The 22,070-nt window shown below is 44.1% G+C and overlaps 1 protein-coding gene across 2 annotated transcripts in view; it reads right to left on the reverse strand.

The window, feature by feature from the left end:
- The window catches only part of acaca (acetyl-CoA carboxylase alpha), a 320,877-nt gene that overhangs the window by 17,588 nt on the left and 281,219 nt on the right, over positions 1-22,070 (reverse strand). For both annotated transcript variants that reach the window (XM_068010389.1, XM_068010388.1), the window contains 2 exons: positions 11,000-11,154; positions 1,642-1,812 (listed from right to left, as the gene is read on the reverse strand). In XM_068010389.1, coding sequence (XP_067866490.1) covers positions 1,642-1,812; positions 11,000-11,154 — 326 coding nt within the window. The remainder of the gene's footprint in view (positions 1-1,641; positions 1,813-10,999; positions 11,155-22,070) is intronic.

Here is a 22,070-nt window from a genome sequence, read left to right on the forward strand (position 1 = left end):
AGTTGTTGCTGGACCTGCTGAATGTTTCCCAGCAATCTGTTTTTATTTCAGATTTCTAGCATCTACAGTATTTTGCTTTTATATTGCCAATTTTCCCATAAAAGAAAGGTATTCTCCTATCTCACTGGCCTATAAGGGGCTGTATCCAGACAACACTTTCTAAATAGTTTCCACTTGCTCTCTCTGTAATAGTCATAGAGAGATACAGCACTGAAACAGGCTCTTTGGCCCACCGAGTCTGTGCCGACCAACAACCACCCATTTATACTAACCCTACATTAATCCCATATTACCTACCACATCCCCACCATTCTCCTACCACCCATCTACACTAGGGGCAATTTACAATGGCCAATTTACCGATCAACCTGCAAGTCTTCGGCTGTGGGAGGAAACCGGAGCACCCGGTGGAAACCCACGCGGTCACAGGGAGAACTTGCAAACTCCACACAGGCAGTACCCAGAACCGAACCCGGGTCGCTGGAGCTGTGAGGCTACAGTGCTAACCACTGCGCCGCCCCAAAGGCGTCTGTCAGTTTACTTGTTTCTCACTCTCTCCAATCCTTCAACTGTCTTGTCCCATCCTCCAAAACTCCCTCCAGTGCTTTGCCACCTACCTTCAAAACCCTCAAGGCTCTCCTCACAGATCTTTACCTGGAATCTCCTTGAAGCTGTTCCCATTCCGCCACCAGAACGTTATCCTAAGTATAGCAGAATCCCTGTATACATGCACAAACAGGGTTTCTGCTGCCTTTGCTTTTGGCAGCTTCAGACACTTATTGGGGGAAGCAGCGTTATGAGAGACCTCAGGGGGTGGTTGTCCCTGCCCTTTTGCGAGTCGCTGCAGGCCCATGTAAGCGTTCCATGCTCAGGGTTACAAGCCATGGGGGTGGAACCAGCGAATTTTAGGCAATGGTGGAAGAGCTAGAACCTCGAGGGACAATGGCTGCTTACAGGTGGAGGATCCTTTGGGAGGAGGACTTGTGTTTCCTTTCAAGCACACAAGGAAGGCAACGGGAAACCACCTCATGTACTTTTTCCCTAGTCATATTGCTCATTTCTCATGGGACTTAAAAAATGGGAAGCTCTCATGAGCAACTGAAGAGGAAAGTACAGGACTGTGAGGCATGGAGAAATGAGCAGAGAACCTGCCTTTGGGCAGATCACCACTACTAGACACTTATCTCCACCACATCCTGTGAAACTCTCAGATTTGCCTGTGTAATGAGCACTATGGAAACGCAAGTTGTTTGCCTCCCTGTTTTATGTGCACACAATCTTTTACTGCCTCTCATTGACTGCTGCAATATTGGATTTTCAGCCGGTTTAGGAAACAATTTGCTGAACTCCTGGCTGGGTCTTGCAAAACACAAAATAAAAAGTTTTAAACTGTATGGGCTACACTGATAACATGAAGGGACATAGTACTTGGCAGGTGACCAAGACATTTCATCAAGCATGCAGAAACACTATTTCACCTCATTTATGTCACGGTGGATAAGGACAATTAATGCTCACCATCTCTGCTGTGCATCTTTGGCTGGTTCTCCTCATTGTTACTAACTGCTACTATAGTAGCATTGCACAGATAGTACAAGAGTCAAATCACAGGTAATGAGTCACAGCCCCCTGGAAACCTACCTTCACGGCTCCTTCAGCCTCCACGAACCAGCGCCTCAGCATTGCCTGAATCTGTCCATCAGTTAGCTCTGAGTTCGCATCCAGGATCTTTTTCTTCACAGTATCTTCCAGCAGCAGTCTGCGCAGACGCCAGTAGAAGAATGTACGTGACGTGGGCCAATCCAAGATATCCTGTCATTAAATGACAAATCAAACTAGATGCGACAATCCACAATCAGAATTCTCATCAAACTAGAAAATTTCAGTCTACTTCATCAAATTTCAAAGCTTTGAACTCTTTATTCAGACATTTAAGCGCATGATCCTGATCTAAGTAGTTACCGTTTTGATGCTCAGCCCATATAATCCATTCCTCAATGTTATCTGATAACATAGCATGTGTTGGAGGTCTAATTATTTTCTCATTAATACTTCCTAATAATTGATTTCTTTTAAAACTTGGAAAAACACTTGTTTACATTTCAGCTCACTTTTAGAATGATCAAATGAGTTGAAATACATATACATGGAAATGCTGACTAAAGCATTTTATTATTCATATCACCTTTGTAATGGAAACCACACCTGCCAAAATGAGACATATTAATTTCATCATATGGAAATTATCTGAACATTTACTGGACATTGAAATAACTTGTTTTAAAAAGATCACAGAACAGTGGCTGAAAACATTGCTGCACATTTGCATTCTAAAAGACAAAGGCATGGCGAGCCAATGGGAGTACCCCCTGGATTCAATTAGCCAGATAGAATTTGTCGATAGTAATGATCAAGACACATTGAGAGTCACTGAATGTGCAACAGCCGGCATTCCACCCCCAACCTCAATGAGAGTGTCTCGTAAGCTGTGAGGAATCCACAAACCTCACAGGCGATGTTGTCTCAAGCAAAAAATAGTCACATGACTAACCTGCTGGCCAACCTGGAGTTAACTGAATTGTGCTCACAGAACAATTTTTGGAAGAGATTGCAACTGAACTTCAAGAAGAGAGAACTCCCTCTCTCTCTAATGCAAAGTTCCTGGGACCCACAGAAGTAACTTAAGCCTCAAGACAGAAGACCAGCGAAACAAGTTTGAAAGTGTGCACTGGGTCCCAAAGAGAACTGCAAGACTTATCAATCAAAGGCTTTACATCCAACCCAAAGCCAGTAACCGAACCCCATCTATTACTTGAAACCTTTCCCCTTTAATTCTTTTGCCTCCTTTGTCTCTATCTGCATGTGTGTTTATCATGTATGCATGCGAGTGTGGTCACGTCACATATGTTTAGTAGTTTTAACTGAGTTAGAGTTTTAAGGTAAATAAACATACACCTTTCTTGTTTAAATCTGAGAAAACCTGTCTGGTTGATTTCTTTGCAATTACATTTAGAGAGCAGTGAGCAAGGACTCACTGAGGGGAAGCTAAAAAGAGTGTTTTAAAAGTTAAACCCTGTTTCGGCCAAATCAGGAAAAGGCTGAGAATGGAGCCCTACACCCTTTCCTCACCTGGTCGTAACACCTTTTTCTGAGCTTATTTGTATGGGTAAACGGCAGGTGATGAGGGAACCAACAAGAGGGAAAAACATACTTGACCTCGTCCTCACCAATTTGCCTGCCGCAGATGCATCTGTCCATGACAGCATTGGTAGGAGTGACCACTGCACAGTCCTTGTGGAGATGAAGTCCCGCCTTCACATTGAGGATACCCTCCATCGTGTTGTGTGGCACTATAACTGTGCTAAATGGGATAGATTTTGAACAGATCTAGCAATGCAAAACTGGGTATCCATGAAGCGATGTGGGCCATCAGCAGCAGCAGAATTGTACTCAACCACAATCTGTAACCTCATGGCCCGGCATATTCCCCACTCTACCGTTACCATCAAGCCAGGAGACTAACCCTGGTTCAATGAAGAGTGCAGGAGGGCATGTCAGGAGCAGCACTAGGCATACCTCAAAATGAGGTGTCAACTTGGTGAAGCTACAACACAGGACTATCTGCGTGGCAAACTGTGTAAGCAGCAGGTGATAGACAGAGCTAAGCGATGCCATAACCAATGGATCAGATCCATTGTAGTCCTGTAGTCCTGCCACATCCAGCCATGAATGGTGGTGGACAATTAAACAACTGACTGGAGGTGGTGGCTCCACAAATATCCCCATCCTCAATGATAGAGGAGCCCAGCACATCAGTGCGAAAGATAAGGCAGATGCATTTGCAACAATCTTCAGCCAGAAGCGCCGAGTTGATGATCCATCTCGGCCTCCTCCTCAAGTCCCCAGCATCACAGATGCCAGACTTCAGCCAATTCAATTCAGTCCACATGATATCAAGAAACGACTGAAGGCACCGGATACTGCAAAGGCTGTGGGCCCCGACAATATTCCAGCAATAGTACTGAAGACCTGTGCTCCAGAACTTGCTGTGCCCCTAGCCAAGCTGTTTCAGTACAGCTACCACACTGGCATCTACCCTGCAATGTGGAAAATTGCCCAGGTATGTCCTGTACACAAAAAGCAGGACAAGTCCAACCCGGCCAATTACCGCCCCATCAGCCTGCTCTCATCATCAGTAAAGTGATGGAAGGTGTCATCAACAGTGCCATCAAGTGGCACTTGCTTAGCAATAACCTGCTCAGTGACGCTGAGTTTGGGTTCCGCCAGGGCCACTCAGCTCCTGACCTCATTACAGCCTTGGTTCAAACATGGATAAAAGAGCTGAACTCAAGAGGTGAGGTGAGGGTGATGGCCTTTGACATCAAGGTAGCATTTGACCGAGTATGGCATCAAGGAGCCCTAGCAAAACTGAGGTCAATGTGAATCAGCAGGAAAACCCTCCGCTGGCTGGAGTCATATCTAGCGCAAAGGAAGATGGTTGTGGTTGTTGAAGGTCAATCATCTGAGCTCCAGGACATCACTGCAGGAGTTCCTCAGGGTAGTATCCTCGGCTCAAACATCTTCAGCTGCTTCATCATTGACCTTCCTTCAGTCATAAGGTCAGAAGTGGGAATGTTCGCTGATGATTGCACAATGTTCAGCACCATTCGCAACTCCTCAGATACTGGAGCAGTCTGTGTGGAAATGCAGCAAGACTTGGACAATATCCAGGCTTGGGCTGATAAGTGGCAAGTAACATTCGCGCCACACAAGTGCCAGGCAATGACCATCTCCAACGAGAGAGAATCTAACCATCTTCCCTTGACATTCAATGGCATTACCATTGCTGAATCCCCCACTATCAACACCCTAGGGGCTACCATTGACCAGAAACTGAACTGGAGTAGCCATATAAATACCGTGGCTACAAGAGCAGGTCAGAGGCTAGGAATCCTGCGACGAGTAACTCACCTCCTGACTCACCAAAGCCTGTCCGCCATCTACAAGGCACAAGTCAGGAGTGTGATGGAATACTCTCCACTTACCTGGATGGGTGCAACTCCAACAACACTCAAGAAGGTCAACACTATCCAGGACAAAGCATCCCGCTTGATTGACACCCCATCCACTAACATTCGCTCCCTCCACCACCGACGCACAGTGGCAGCAGTGTGTACCATCTACAAGATACACTGCAGCAACGCACCAAGGCTCCTTAGACAGCACCTTCCAAACCCGCGACCTCTACCACCTAGAAGGACAAGGGCAGCAAATGCATGGGAACACCACCACCTGCAAGCTCCCCTCCAAGTCACACACTGTCATGACTTGGAACTATATCGCCTTCCTTCACTGTTGCTGGGTCAAAATCCTGGAACTCCCTTCCTAATAGCACTGTGGGTGTACCTACCTCACATGGACTGCAGCGGTTCAAGAAGGCAGCTCACCACCACCTTCTCAAGGGCAATTAGGGATGGGCAATAAATGCTGGCCTGGCCAGCGAATCCCACATCCCATGAATGAATAAATAAAAATATATATCAGGATTGAAGCAGTACAGAACAACCCGATTCCCCAAATTGATGCTTGCTCCATTTCCAATGCTGCATGATACACATTTATTGATAAACTCCAAGAGACAATTTATTAATTAAACTGAAGTTGTCTTATTGCTGACTGCAGTGGACCCAATAAATAATATAAATGCAGTTCAGGCAAGAGCACGCCAACACAGAACATTCTTAAAGATGCATTTCAGCTGACTGCCGCCTTCTTTACTCACCTTCTTTTGGTTTTGTCCTAGATTTTCCAACACACATACTAAGTCTAAGCAATCAGCATTTCTACACACTACATTTAAAAGTTAACTGCAAGTGTGATTTCAGAATTAATTCATAGTCTCAGCCTGCTGTAATCAGCCTGAGGAGAGGGCAATGTTGGGGGGCACTGAGCAATGTCCAAACAGAATCCCTGCCATTCTGTCCCTCTGCTTCCATCAGCTCAATGATGATCGCCAAATTTTGACTCTCTGACAGGTCAAATTTTAGCAACTATAATGAACGTGGTTCAATTTTCAAGATTGTTTACAGTCCCCTTCCAAGTATTGCCCCAGGTCATGCCTGAAAGCTGACAATTTAATTACAACGCCTAATTTAAGCAAAGTACACCAGGGGCCAATTTTTAAACAGCCGCAGAGGCAGATAAGCCCACAATTACCCACCACTGACCAGCGTGCCGGTTTGCCGACATTTTCCCACCTTCGGGCCATTTTGGAAATTGCTGGTTTGAGGGAGGGAATGGATAGCTGCCCCCAAACTGCAGGTAGCCAATTAAGCATCAGTAAGGGCCTAAGGCACTCTGCTGAGGCAGCCCTCTCCCCCCACAGTGCCCGTCTGACAGCTGTGGCCAGTTTTAATCTAACTTTTTCCAAAAGTCCTTAGAGGGCAGCTCCAATTTGAGATGCCCTCTCTCTTCTTCATATATTGGCAGCTCCTACCTCTGATGGTGGGGCGGCTAATCTCGTAGGGCTGGAGGCCTCCTATCGGCCCTCTAGTCTCGCGAGCCTGCCCACTGTCCTCAGCTGTAAAAAGCCACGTCGGGCATTAGGTGTCGACGTGATGCAGGGTCAGGACCCGGAAATAAGCCCAAACCCAGAACTAAAATCCAGCCCCATGTGTCTTCAGCAAGATGTCCTTTTTACAATCTGCATGCTAACATGCATTGGTCCTCTAACAGGAATAGTAGCAATGTGGTAATGTTACTGGACTATAATCCAGAGGCCTGGACTAACAATCTGGAGGCATGAGTTCAAATCTCACCATGGTATTGGGGGAATTTAAATTCAATTAATTAAACAAATCTCTCTCAGTAACGTTGATCACGAAACTAGCTGATTGTTGCAAAAACCCTCTGGTTCACTAATGTTCTTCAAGGAAGAAAATCTGCTGTCTTTACCTGGGTCTGGCCTAGATGTGACTCCAAACTCATAGCAATGTGGTTGACTCTTAACTGCTCTCTGAAATGGCCCTAGCAAGCCACTCAGTTGTATCAAACCACTACGGGGAAGTCAAAGAAGACCTAGGCATCAGATATGACGAAGGCACACACAGCCCAATCAATACGTCAAAGTCCTCCTCACCAACATCTGGGGACTTGTGCCAAAATGGGAGAACTGGCCCACAGACTAATCAAGCAACAGCCTGACATAGTCGTACTCACAGAATCATACCTTACAACCAATGTGCCAGACTCCTCCATCACCATCCCTGAGTATGTCCTGTCCCAGTGGCAGGGCAGACTTACAAGAGGCGGCGGCACAGTGGGAGACAGTCGGGAGGGAGTGGCCTTGGGAGTCTTCAACACTGACTCTGGACCCCATGAAGTGTCATGGCATCAGGTCAAATGTAGGCAAGAAAACCTCCTGCTGATTACCACCTACTGCTCTTCCTCATCTGATGAATCAGCACTTCTCCATGTTGAACACCACTTGAAAGAGGAACTGAGGGTAGCAAGGGTACAGAATGTACTCTGGGTGGGGGATTTTAACATTCATCACCAAGAGTGGCTCGGTAGCACCATTAATTAGTGAGCTAGTTGGGTCCTGAAGGACATATCTGCCAGACTGGGCCTGCAGCAGGTGGTGAGAGAACCAACACGAGAGAAAAATCTACTTAACCTAGTTCTCACCAATCTACCTGTCGCAGATGCACTTGTCCAAGACAGTACTGGTAAGAGTGACCACTACACAGTCCTTGTGGCGATGAGGTCCCTTCTTCACACTGAAGACACCTTCCAACATGCTGTGTGGCACTACCACTAAATGGGATGGATTCAGAACAGATATAGAAGCTCAAAACTGGGCATCCATGAGGCTCTGTGGGCCATCAGCAGCAGCAGAATTGTACTCCACCATGATCTGCAACCTCATGGCCTGGCATATCCGTCACTCTACCATGACCATCAAGACAAAGGCCCTGGTTCAATGAGGAGTGTAGGAGAGCATGCCAGGAGCAGCTGTTGAAGCTACAAGACAGGACTACAAACATGCAAAATAGTGGAAGCAGCATGCTATAGGCACAGCGAAGTGATCCCACAATCAAAGGATCAGATCAAAGCTCTGCAGTCCTGCCACATCCAGTCATGAACGTTTTTGGATAATTAAACAACTAACAGGAGGAGGAGGCTTCATGAACATCCCCATCCTGAATGATGGGAAGCCAAACACATCAGTGCAAAAGACGAGGCTGAAGCGTTTGCAATCATCTTCAGCCACTAGTGCAAAGAGGATGATCCATCTCAGCTTCCTCCGGAGGTCCTCAGAATCTTCAGTCTATTCGATTCACTCCATGTGACATGAAGAAATGGCTAAGCACACTGGACACAGCAATAACCCTGATAACATCCCAGCTCTACTGCTGAAGACTTGTGCTCCAGAACTAGCTGCACCCCAAGCCAAGCTGTTTCAGTACAGCTACAACACTAATATTTACTCCTCTCTCTTGGCATTTATTCACGGATGAAGATTTTGGGAAGGTTGTACTCATCAGTTGCAGGCCCGCTGGTGGCTAGTCAGCCTATCTGTGACTGGCAGTTTCTCTCATAGCGAGTACAAGTGAAGGTGTAGTCCCTGCTGGGGGCAACTGGGTCTATCCTTCTCCTCCTTTTCTCTTTCATGCTGGTTCTTCGCTAGTCTCAAAGGTGTCTGTAGCCCTCCTGATGTCGCATCTCCAGGCATCATGATCTATGGCCTGTGATTCCCATTGACGATGGTTGATGTGGCACACAGACTTCTTCAGGGAGTCCTTGAAACATTTGCATGAGGCCCCTCTGTTCCTTTTACCAGTGGTCAGCTTTCAATACAACACGATGGGCAGGCAACTGTTGTGTATCCGGGCAACGTGACCCACCAAATGCAGTTGGCTTTGCAGGAGGATGGCCTTGATGCTGGCCGTTTCCAGGACTTCAATGTTTGAGATGCGGTCCTGCCAATGGATCTTGAGGATGCTGCGGAGGCAGCGCTAATGGAAGTGCTCTAGAAGGTGTACATGACGGCAGTCCAGTAGGACCCATGACCTGGCACCATACAGAAGGATGGTGAGGACTATGGCTTTGTACACTTCGAGTTTGGTCTGTGCTCTGAGTCTGTGGTTGCTCCACACTCGTTTGTAGAGTCTGCCGAATGTATTGTTTGCTTTTGAGAGCTTATTGTCCACTTCCTCGTCTTTGGTGGCATCAAACGAGATGACGCTTCCCAAATAAGTAAACTGCTCGATGGCATTCAACTCGGTTCCCTCGATGACAATGCTTGGTGGTCTATATTCATCTTGGGGTGCAGGCTAATGCAGGACTTCAGTTTTTTTAAAAAACTGATTCTTAGTCCGAAGGGTTGTGCCGCCTCAGAAAAATGTATCTACCCAATACTGTGGAAAATTGCCCAGGTATGTCCTGTCCATAAAAAGGTCAAATTTAATCAGCACAATTATTGCCCGTCTACCCTCAATCATCAACAAAGTGATGAAAGATGTCATCGACAGTGCTATCGAGCGGCATCAACTAAGCAAAAACCTGCTCATTGACGCTCAGTTTGGGTTCCACCAGCACCACTCGGCTCCAGACCTCATTGCAGTCTTGGTCCAAACATGAACAAAAGAGCAGAATTCCAGAGGTAAGGTGAGAATGACTGCCCTTGAAAACAAGCCAGCATTTGACTGAGTATGGCATCTAGGAGCCCTAGCAAAACTGAAGTCAATAGGAATCAGGGGGAAAAAGTCTCCACTGGTTGGAGTCATACCTAGCACAAAGGAAGATGGTTGTGGTTGTTGCAGGTCAATCATCTCAGTCCCAGGACATCACTCCAGGGGTTCCGCACAGTAGTGTCCTAGGCCCAACCATCTTCAGCTGCTTCATCAATGAGTTTCCTCCATCATAAGATCAGAAGTGCAGATGCTTGCTGATGATTGCATACTGTTCAGTCCCATTCGTATCTCCTCAAATAATGAAGCAATCCGCGCCCGCACATAGCAAGACCTGGGCAAGCTTCAGGCTTGAGCTGATAAATGGCACGTAACATTTGCGCCACACAACTGCCAGGCAATGACCATCTCCAATAAGACAGAATCTAACCACTACCCCTGGACATTCAACCACATTGCCATTGCAGAATCCCCCACCATCAACATCCTGGGGGGTTAGCATTGACCAGAAACTTAACTGGACCAGCTGCATAAATACTGTGGCTATATGACAAGCTCAGAGGCTGGGAGTTCTGTGCCGAGTAACTAACCACCTGATTTCTTAAAAGCCTGTCCACCATCTACAAGGTACAAGTCAGGAGTGTGATGGAATACGCTCCACTTGCCTGGATGAGTGCAGATCCAACAACACTCAAGGAGCTCAACACCATCCAGGACAAAGCAGCCCATTTGATTGGCACCCCATCCACTACCTCCAGCAACTCACTAAGCCTCCTTTGACAGCACCCTCCAAATCTGCAACCTCTACCACCTAGAAGAATAAGGGCGGCAGACACATGGGAACACCACCACCTGCAAGTCCCCTTCCAAGTTACACACCACCCTGACTTGGAAATAATTACCGTTCCTTCACATACGCTGGGTCAAAATCCTGGAGCTCCATCCCCAACAGCATTGTGGGTGTACCTCCTCCACAAGGACTGCAGTAGTTCAAGAAAGCAGCTCACCACTACCTTCTCAAGAGTAATTAGGGATGGACAATAAATGATGGCATTGTCAGCGATGCCCAATCCCATGAATGAATAAAAACTCTTTCAATTTGCTGAAACCAGAAGGAGACCGTACCAATAGAGAACATTCTGGGTCACACTATTATGACAAGTCTTGAGAATCACTGACAGCAATCTGGTAAAATGTTGGCCTACACCCGGTGATGGGACTGGAAGGGGTGCTCTATATTCACAATGGACTGTACCCTCAATACTAACAAAAAATATAGAGCAAGTGGAATGGATGAGCTCACTCACTGTGATGACCCCTTTCTCTTGCATGCGGCCTGGTGTGTCATGAAGGTCAGCAAACTTCACAGCAACCTGGTGGTATATGGGCAATAGAAATTCCTCCCTCTCCTTCAATTTTGTTTCCAGCTCCTTCCGCTCACTTGGACTCAGTTCTGGGGTGCCTGCAGCGAAAGAAAACTTTTATTTAAAACACAGCAACAAATGTCTATACAGACTGAGCACACAATCATCACGGACAGCTTTTTAGTGCCACACCATTACTTTCTTCCTCCACTAAAGGCATCGACTCTTGCTGGGCATGGCTCAACAGGGGCCATTTTTCACATCTGAGCCTAGACTAAGTGTGGAAGGCTGATCAACTGCATCAGGGAAGGGTGGGGGGGTAGAGTCATCAATGCTAAAATGCTGTTCTCGCCTGATATACAGACATCACTGGACTGCAATCAGGAGTGAAAACACAAGCTGATTTTTTCTCCCCTTTCCCAGTGGGTGCTGAGACCAACTATCCTGCTGGGTTCAGCTAACAAGGAACAGACCAAGGTTTCAAGCCAGGCACCTTAAAGCCTGTGCAACTTGGTAACAGGGCAGGGAGGGCAGACACCCACAAGACCATAAACTTGAATGTTTCATAGTGAACAATGATTTAATCACTACCCTAAAACACAGTAATATGGCCACTTTGATATACAACACCAAAATATACAAGGTGCCCTTCAGTAAATCGTTTACTCAACTGTGCCACATTTTGATCACCATTCAGTGAGGTGCAGCATCAACAGATTACAATAGGTTTAGGTTGATGACATCAAGTATAATTTATCTCATTTGGAGCTGCCAAGAGTCAAAACAAATACTACCACTATATTTAAGTCCGATTCAGTTGATGAAAAGTTTGACAATTAATGTCTCTGTGTGACACAGTTGATGTTCTTAATGTCTCCACTGTGTTTCCCTTTAATGACAGAGAAAAGAGAAGTCATTTCTTTCACCTCACAGCTGTGCAACGTTTGCAAACAGAATGATCAGCCTCATTTAAAGCTGCATGACACCACAATATGGAACAATGACTACCAAGCACTTAGAGCTTATTAACCAAAAGCAGCACTTAAATAATCCACTCCCCTTTTAAAAATAATTCTGTTGGCTTTAATTGAGGAACAGTGGGGGGATAAAACAGCAATACACAAGTGTACAGAAAGAAATGCTCAATGAACTCATATTTGACAGTCTCATTTTTATAGTCAGCTGCTTGAACGTGATCAATTTTCTCTCCCCGAGCTCTCCATCCTGATCTTTTATGCTCCTTTAGAATCTAACTTTAATTTTTCCTAGAACCACACGCGTTGAGATCAAGATTTGTCAAACTGACTCCTGCTCCAACTTAATCTTTTCCAAGATCTCAAAATATTTCCCTCAAACTTACTTTCCTTTTACATTCTACAACAGGTTTTAAATACCCAAAGCTTGGTTATTCTCCCACTTTTATACTTAGTGACAAGCCCTGGCTTCATTTTAATTCAGAGCCTCAGAGAGCAACTGCATGGACCCAGCTGTGTGTGTTTACATTATTAAATACAGCTCACTTATTTTCATGGGTCTATGATGCCATCCTAACAAAGGAACTGTGCCTTGTTTACACCATGTGCAAGCTTCCTTATCCTCTGTTTTACTCTTCTCAACATTGACCAAGTTCTGCATTATGGGGCCCAACACTTCACCTACGTTTCTCACCTTAAAAAAAAGTACAACACTCCTCCAATCTGTACTTTTATAGTTAATCACACATTGAAAACAAAAACAAACTTCAATGTGGATGCTTTCTACTCACCGAAAAGCATATGCTGAGAGCTTCTTAATAGCATGCTGTGCCCAGAAGGTTTTGTGCACTTATCTTATTGGAGTTGCTTTTATACCTATTCGTGCCTAACTTCAGCCAGTTTCAGGACACCTAAAGCCCCTCCCTGCCTTTACATTCAGAATGGGGAGCTGGTCTCATTCTGTGCACTGACCTCTGATTTTATTGAGGCCCACAAGCTGCTCTTATATACTTCATATTTTGGGAGATTTGCTGCTGTCGTTTATACTGCTAAATCAGTCTATCCTGTTCCAGACTCTCAAGCCCACAAAAATTGGGTGTAAGAGCTAACTGCAAGGGTCAAGAAACTGGATTTAGCAGTATAACTGGAACCCAAATTAAATGAAAGCGAGACAGCAAATATTAAGTACCAGTTTACTTATTTCCATGGGTCTGATGCAATTAGGATAAGGGAGCAGGGATAGTTCACATCACCGACCTATGGCTGACTGGGGGTATAATTTTAACTCTGTCACCTGGGCAGCAACCTGACTGAACAGATACACCCCCATCCTTGATGGAACCAAATCAAATTTCATTCCATTGATATCAATATAGGGTTATTGCCCAGGCAGCCAATTTGAAAATTAACCCTTAGGTCTCCTGCCATCCCCACAGTGTAAAAAGCATTTGAAATGTATGGAAAATCTACTTGTGTTGTAGCTTCAAATTACATAACCGCTTCTTTGAGCGGATTATAGGATAAGCATTAACATAGATGGGAAAGATCTGTTCATATCTGATCAAAAATTATCTTTTCATTTTAACTTATAATGCAAAACGTTCTCCTGCAGAGACTTTGCTAACTTCCCAGTGTACAAGATTTCAGCCAACAGTTCCCAATGTTGTCACAGTCATCTAGGAACAAAAGACTGCTAATGATCACCAGTTAATGGCTGCAACCAAGTCAACGGAAAACATCCACTTTAAAACCAGTTAGACCTTGCCTGATAGCACTGAACCTGCAGAATACTGAGTGCCTGCATGATACCAAGATGTGGACAAAACTAATTACAAAATCATTCAGGCTCTATAGTTCTTTAACAGTGAACTTACACTGGTACTCAACCCAGCTCCAAGATGGTGCAGGGTCCAAAGTGCAAAAATGGAAAACAATTTCACACCGATCAGTAATTTCAATCTTTTAAAGAGGCATTCACTCTGGTGCAGTGGGGCTCTTTTCATTTTAGATATAATGCAGGTTCTTGACAGCAGAGACAGAGTGACCTGCATCTACCCCATTTTTACTTGATCAGGAGCACTTGTAGCTGTAAATGAAGAGCTACAACCAGAAAATGCAAGAGGATAAAGGGTTTCTCGGGACAAGCCTTTCACTTCTCCTGAAATTTAGTCACCAGACTATGGGAAATGTGGGATGTGAAAAAGATTGACAAGAACCCACCCTAACATAGAACAGCCTGTAAAGTCAAGTATAGCCGTGAAAAATGTGAATGGATGTATGGGAAAAGGAAAGCCCGAGATGCAGGTACTTGAACATATATTAGGAATTGAAAATGTACAGCAGGAAAGCTAGACTGAATGTGTTTCATGCTCCTAATGATACTTCTCTTGTTGAAGAAGCAGCCCAACCATCCAAACTAATGGTTTAGGTAATATTAACAAATATGTCGATGACTATTTTCTGCTCAATTTAAAACTGGGCTGCTTTAAAGATTTTTGCTGCTCCACTCCTGTTCTCTTAGAAAATAAACAGTAATGAAGAAGGCAGAGAACGATTACGCAATGATTGATCCTCTTTGAGACTATTTGTTGCTCACAATCACTACTGTAAAACCAAGCTCTTGATCAACCACAGAAACATGCTTACAATTAAGTCACTAAAGAGGTTTCATATCTTCCCTGCTTCATGTTAGCAAGTTCAAAGTAACAACTGACCAAAACACCCTAGTAGTCTTCATACACTGACACCATTTGATCAACTAACTCTAACCACTGGCAGTGGTAGAGGTGTTACAATTGGTTTTAAAATCCCTGAGCTAGGAAGCAGGGGAGGAAAATCTTCTTCCTAGCCTGTGTGTGTGACACAGACAGAGACAGCGAGAGCAAGAGCACGCCGAGGGACAATCCAATGCCCATATAATCATACCCTAGTGAGACTGGAGAGGAAGTGAGTGAGGAGCACATCTGGTTTGTTTTATGGATGTTGGGTGAGGAAAGAATCAGTACCATGTGTTATGTCCCTTATTTTGGAACGGTCACTGCATAAATTCACATATTATGAATCGCGATTGGGGGTGATACAAGAGAACAGCCAGCATCCACGGAACAATTCCCCAACTAGCATTAATACTTCTAGGCAAGGACAATAAATGTAGGGAAAAGGAAACCGCTCTTAGGAAAAAAAAATACAACAGGATCAACCAGCCTGACATGTCTGGATGGCACACAGACTTACTCATGTCTGTGTCACTGTTTCAGTGTTAGCCTTGGCTCTGTATCCATGCAGAAACATATGTGACTCCTTGCACCGAGTGATGGGCTATACGGAGACGTATATTTGAGTCAGTTTGGAGTGAATGGCTGATACTTCTCTACTGTCCCTTTCTGAAAGAACGGAATCTCAGTGCATGTGTTGGTAATTGAATGCTACGTAGGGCAAGTGGAATTAATCCACAGAGCCATTAGTTTATACTGTTCTCGGAGTCCTATCTACACAAGGATCACAGCACAAATGAGGCTCTCCATGCAGGTACAGCTTGGTAAGCCAAATTAAATGAGTCTTGATAATAACAAAGTGGTAGGTAGTTTTCTAAAAAAGAATTTTTGCCGTTGAGGGTCCATATCGAGATGCTACACCATGAAATTTCAAAACACAAATTTCTGCTCAGATTGCCCTCGTTCTGATTTTCCTTATCTCGGCTAAGCCACAAGGGTTAGATAACAAAAAGAGTGAAGCTGATCCCACAAATCACAGGCCAAAAACATTTTGTCAATTACACAGCCATTGTGACTGAGTGGGTCTCAATAAGCACCTGCATGAGATACACCCGAGGCAAGTTTGTTTACATTTGTTCTGATTTATAGTAAAGAAGTTCAGATTTCATGATAAATCCTACCCTCTGATTATTTCCGCTATGTGGAAAACATGAAAGTTTCTCTCTCTTACGAGGGTTTAGCTTGGGTATGGTCTCCAATTCCCAATCCTGACTTGTTTGATCAATTTTCATTTTAAACTGATATTTATCGAATTTGAATATTTTCAATCAATCTGCATTTCAGAGGTCACATTTGCCTGTTTCAGCCTACACTATTCATGCATCTTCAAATCATGCTTTCCTCCCTAGGAATTTTTGGTCTCATTTAGGTAACAGAGGATCAAGGATTTACATTTCCGCATTTGAAGCAACTAGTGTCAACATCAAGCACTCACTGATCGGGTAAAGTACAATTAAGATGTAGAGCAAAGCTCCCTCTATTCTCCCCAAATATGTCTCAGCACCAACCTCAGAAGAGCACATCTACTGCATCAGTGTGCATTCTCCCATTACCCACACCAATCAATGTGGACTTTGAGAGAGATTGCCTAACCAGTGAAAATTCGAAATGAATTAGAGGCAGCTTTCTATGCTGTGGGTGCATGCCTGCTGGGAACTGGATTGAATTTATTTTTTTTAAAAACAGGAATGGTATCTTAATACAGAAAGACAAAGGATTAGATTTTTTTTTTAGATTTAGAGATACAGCACTGAAACAGGCCCTTCGGCCCACCGAGTCTGTGCCGACCATTAACCACCCATTTATACTAATCCTACACTAATCCCATATTCCTATCACATCCTCACCTGTCCCTATGTTCCCCTACCACCTACCTATACTAGTGACAATTTATAATAGCCAATTCACCTATCAACCTGCAAGTCTTTTGGCTGTGGGAGGAAACCGGAGCACCCGGAGAAAACCCACGCAGACACAGGGAGAACTTGCAAACTCCACACAGGCAGTACCCAGAATTGAACCCGGGTCGCTGGAGCTGTGAGGCTGCAGTGCTAACCACTGCGCCACTGTGCCGCCCAAAGGAATCTTGTATCTAACAGAGGGAAAAGCTCTGTTTATACTGGGGTTAGTGGGTTGCTGGGGTTGCAACAGGCAAGTATTGTGTCGGTCATAACAACCCCAGACTAAGCTGGAATTGCTCAGAACAACAATTGAGAGGACCTGGCAATTTTTAAAAACTAGGTTTGCCCTGCATCTGACCGTACCAAACACAGCATGTTTACTTTGCAGTTGCTTCAGGCTTGCAATCAAGAGTTAGTGGCACTAACGGCCCATTAAACCCAATATAAGATCAACTTGAGAGAGAGAAAAACGAGTGTGTAAGTCACTATTTCACAGTATTAGCCCAGTGGTAACACCATCCTGAGTCAGAAGGCTAGACTGAAGTCTTTCAGATGAAATGTTAAATGGAGGCCCTGTCTCTCTATGAGAAATCACATGGCACTATTTGAAAAAGAGCTTTTGATAGAATTTTACATTATGTTTGAAAGTGAGGTAGTTCAATCTGAAGCCAGGGTGTTAAATTTGAACAAAGGAAATTATGAAGATATGAGTGGCAAATTGGCTGCGGTGCACTGGGAAAATACATTAAAAGGTATGACAGTACAAAGGCAATGGATAGTCTTTAAAAAAAATTACAGTTTACAGCAACTAGACGTCCCTTCAAGGCACAAAAACCAAAACAGTCAGTCAACCGTGACTAACAAAGGAAGTTAAAGATTGTATAAGATTAAAAGAAAAGGCCTATAAAGTTGCCAGAAATAGTAGTAAACATGAGGATTGGGAGGATTTTAGAATACAGCAGAGGAGGACCAAGAAACTGATAAAGAAATGGAGCACTGTTTGCAGTTTTGGTCCCCTTACCTTAGGAAGGATATTATTGCCTAAGAGGGAGTGCAACGAAGGTTCACCAGACTTGTTCCCGGGATGGCGGGACTGTCCTAAGAAGAGAGAATGAGGAACTGGGCCTGTATTCTCTAGAATTTCGAAGAATGAGAAGTGATCTCATTGAAACCTAAAAATACTTAAAGGGATAGACAGAGTAGATGCAGGTAAGATGTTTCCCCTGGTTAGGGAGTCTAGAACCAGGGGACACAGTTTCAAAATAAGGGGGAAGCCACTTAGGGACGAGATGAAGAGAAATTGCGTTGGAGTGTATACGGGATGGTTTTCTGAACCAATACGTTGAGGAACCAACTAGAGAACAGGCCATCCTAGTCTAGGTATCGTGTAATGAGAGAGGAATAATTGACAATATAGTGGTGCAAGACCCCTTGGGGATGAGCGACCATAATATCAGGATTCTTCATCAAGATTGAGAGTGACGTAGTTGATTCTGAGACAAGGGTCCTGAATCTTAGTAAAGGAAACTACGAAGGTATGAGGCACGAGTTGGCCATGACGGATTGGGAAACGTTACTTAAAGGGATGACGGTGGATAGGCAATGGCAAACATTTAAAGAGTGCATGGATGAACTGCAACAATTGTTTATCCCTGTCTGGCGCAAAAGTAAAACGGGAAAGGTAGCCAAACCACGGCTTACAAGGGAAATTAGAGATAGCTTTAGATCATAGGAAGAGGCATATAAATTTTCCAGGAAAAACAACAGACCTGAGGATTGGGAGCAGTTTAGAATTCAGCAAAGGAGGACCAAGGGATTGATGAAGAAGCGGAAAATAGAGTACGAGAGCAAGCTTGTGGGGAACATAAAAACTGACTGTAAAGGTTTCTATAGGTATGTGAAGATAAAAAGATTGGTGAAGACAAATGTAGGTCCCTTACAGTCAGAAACAAGGGAATTTATCATGGGGAATAAAGAAATGGCTGACCAACTAAATGCATACTTTGGTTCTGTCTTCACAAAGGAGGACACAAATATCATACCAGAAATGTTGGGGAACACAGGGCTTAGTGAGAGAGAGGAACTGAAAGAAATCAGTATTAGTAGAGAAATGGTGTTGGTGAAATTGATGGGATTGAAGGCCGATAAATCCCCAGGGCCTGATGGTATGCATCCCAGAGTACTAAGGAAGTGGCCCGAGAAATAGTGGATGCATTGGTGGTCACCTTCCAAGATTCTATAGACTCTGGAACAGTTCCTATAGTTTAGAGGGTAGCTAATGTAACCCCACTATTTAAAAAGAGAGATAGAGAGAAAGCAGGGAATTATAGACCAGTCAGCCTGACGTCGGTAGTGGGGAAAATTCTAGAGTCCATTATCAAAGATTTTATAGCAGAGCACTTAGAGAACAGTGGTAGAATCGGGCAGAGTCAGCATGGATTTACAAAAGGGAAATCATGCATGACAAATCTACTAGAATTCTTCGAGGATGTAACTAGTAGAGTTGATGAGGGACAGCCAGTGGATGTGGTTTATTTGGACTTTCAGAAGGCTTTCGAAAAAGTCCCACATAAGAGATTAGCATGTAAAATTAAACCGCATGGGATTGGGGGTAGTGTATTGCGATGGATAGAAAATTGGTCGGCAGACAGGAAAGAATAGGGATAAATGGGTCTTTTTCCGAATGGCAGGCAGTGACAAGTGGGGTACCGCAGGGATCGGTACTAGGGCCCCAGCTATTCACAATATACATTAAAAATTTAGATGTGGGAACTAAATGTAATTTCTCCAAATTTACAGATGACACAAAACTGGGTGAGTTGTGAGGAGGATGCAGAGAGGTTTCAGGGTGATTTGGACAAGTTGAGTGAGTGGGCTAATGCATGGCAGATGCAGTATAATGTGGATAAATGTGAGATTATCCACTTTGGTAGCAAAAACAGGAAGGCAGATTGTTATCTGAACGGCTATAAACTGAGAAAGGGGAATATGTAGCAAGACCTGGGTGTTCTCGTACACCAGTCGCTGAAGGTAAGCATGCAAGTGCAACAGGCGGTAAAAAAGGCAAATGGATTAGAGTACAGGAGCAGGGATGTCTTGCTGCAATTATACAGGGCCTTGGTGAGGCCACACCTGGAATATTGTGTGCAGTGTTGGTCTCCTTATCTGAGGAAGGATGTTCTTGCTATAGAGGGAGTGCAGCGAAAATTTACCAGACTGATTCCTGGGATGGTGGGACTGACGTATGAGGAGAGATTGAGTCAGTTCGGATTATATTCGCTGGAGTTCAGAAGAGTGAGGGGGGATCTCACAGAAACCTATAAAATTCTAACAGGACTTGACGGGGTAGATGCAGGAAGGATGTTCCCGATGGTGGGGGTGTCCAGAACCCGGGGTCATAGTCTAAGGATACGGGGTAAAACGTTCAGGACTGAGATGAGGAGAAATTTCTTCACCCAGAGAGTGGTGAGCCTGTAGCAGCTGAGGCCAAGAAGGAGTTAGATATAGCTCTTGGGTCGAAAGGGATCAAAGGGTATGGGGCGAAAGCGGGAACAGGCTACTGAGTTGGATGATCAGCCATGATCATAATGAATGGCAGAGCAGGCTCGAAGTGCCGAATGGCCTACTCCTGCTCCTATTTTCTATGTTTCTATGCTTTCCTCAGGGTTGCGAATCTTTGGAATTCTCTACTCCAGGTGTCTGTGGAAACTCAGTCATTGAGTATGTTTAAAGCAGAGATTGACAAATTTCTAAATACCAATGACAAAGGATTATGGGGATAGTGCGAGATAAAGGCACTGAAGTGGATGATCAGTCATGATTGTATCGAATGGCAGAGCAGGCTCGATGGGCTGAATGACCTACTCCTGTTCCTATGAACTGGTTAAGACCCCTAAAATATTTATCTCACAGCTATTTGAGAGAGCTTGCTGTGAACAAATTAACTGCCAGGTTTCCCTTTATTACAATAATGGCTATATTTCAAAAGTAATTAATTGGCTGTGAGGACTCTGATTGGTTGAGGTGTTGCCATAGAAAATTCTCCATGGCAACACCTCGACCAGAGTAGACTTGACAACCAATCAGCACCGTTTTCTCATGCACTATAAACTGTTGCCCTTTTTGAAATTTGGCATTCTTTCATCTGTCCTGATGAGTGCAAGGTGAAAAGCTTCAACAGCATATCTCTTTTTTTGCCAGTAATAATCAAGTTCTGTACTACCAAGCGATTATATAAATGTGTTTGATTGGCAGTTCTTTTTTGAATTTCACAGGCAGTTACTTAAATTCTGCTTGGTCCCAATCGAAGTATATAACTAACCTGTTCGTTTCAAATTGCGAGAATCTAGAGTACAAGGGGTACAGTAATACTTTAAAATGAGAATGAAGAACAGAAATAAAATAATTATGTAGTTATATTCATGAAGAAAAGGAATGAAACACAAATAACAGAAGAATCTGTGCAATAAAACATTATGGGGTGAAATTGGTCTTCAGCGATAGTGTGAAAGGAACAAAAGCAAATCAGCAGCCTTTTTTCCATCACGCCCAATTTTCGACTGACTTCAATGAAGAGAATGGGATGGAGTGTAAGTGGGCTGCCAATTCACTACTACTTTTTTTGCACCATCATCAAAGATCAATTTCACCCCTGATGTCTTGTGCAAGTCTGTATTCTGCAAAAGCTCTGGTGGCTAAAGGAGGCTCCAAATCATATTAGATAGCATCAAATGTCAGGAATAGAAATCATGAGTTTAGTTTAGCAACTATTTATGTTTCTATATTGCTCCTCATATGAAAAAGATCATAAAAAGCTTTACAAGTTGGATAAGAATAGTGGATGCAACACAAGCTGAAAAGTTGACAGGTGTAGGGAAGAGAAGATATGGTTGAATATAGGGCTGGGACAGATGCAGGCGTAACAAGGAGGATGCATTAGCCTGAAGCCTGGTTGCAAGAGGATTAACTCTTTTTCTAGATACTGAGAGAAACAGGTTTTGTGCTCCTTCATGCTCACTGAGGCAAATCTTGGATTCTCTGTCAAACTCTAAGGGGGGATTTTTCTTGGAAAAATGGGCAGACGGCAATTGAAAAAAAGAGGAATAGGAGGGAAAATTAGGCTCGTCAGCACCCCATTGATGATCAAGACCTGTCTGATGCAATCTTAAGACAGGTCTGTAAATGGGTGCCTTAAACAGGGGGAAGGCTGCATAAATATGCAAATCGGATTCCCTTGCAAGTCGTCAGGCCTTAATTGCAATTTTCAGGTACAAATGGGCAGAGTGCACTGTTATAGAAATTCCAAGCCTGTTTGTGAAGATGACACTGAGACCAGGAAGCTTAGGTAGAGACTGTTTACTGCTTG

Source organism: Heterodontus francisci, chromosome 30 (genome assembly GCF_036365525.1).
Source record: "Heterodontus francisci isolate sHetFra1 chromosome 30, sHetFra1.hap1, whole genome shotgun sequence".
Classification (NCBI taxonomy): Eukaryota; Metazoa; Chordata; class Chondrichthyes; order Heterodontiformes; family Heterodontidae; genus Heterodontus; species Heterodontus francisci.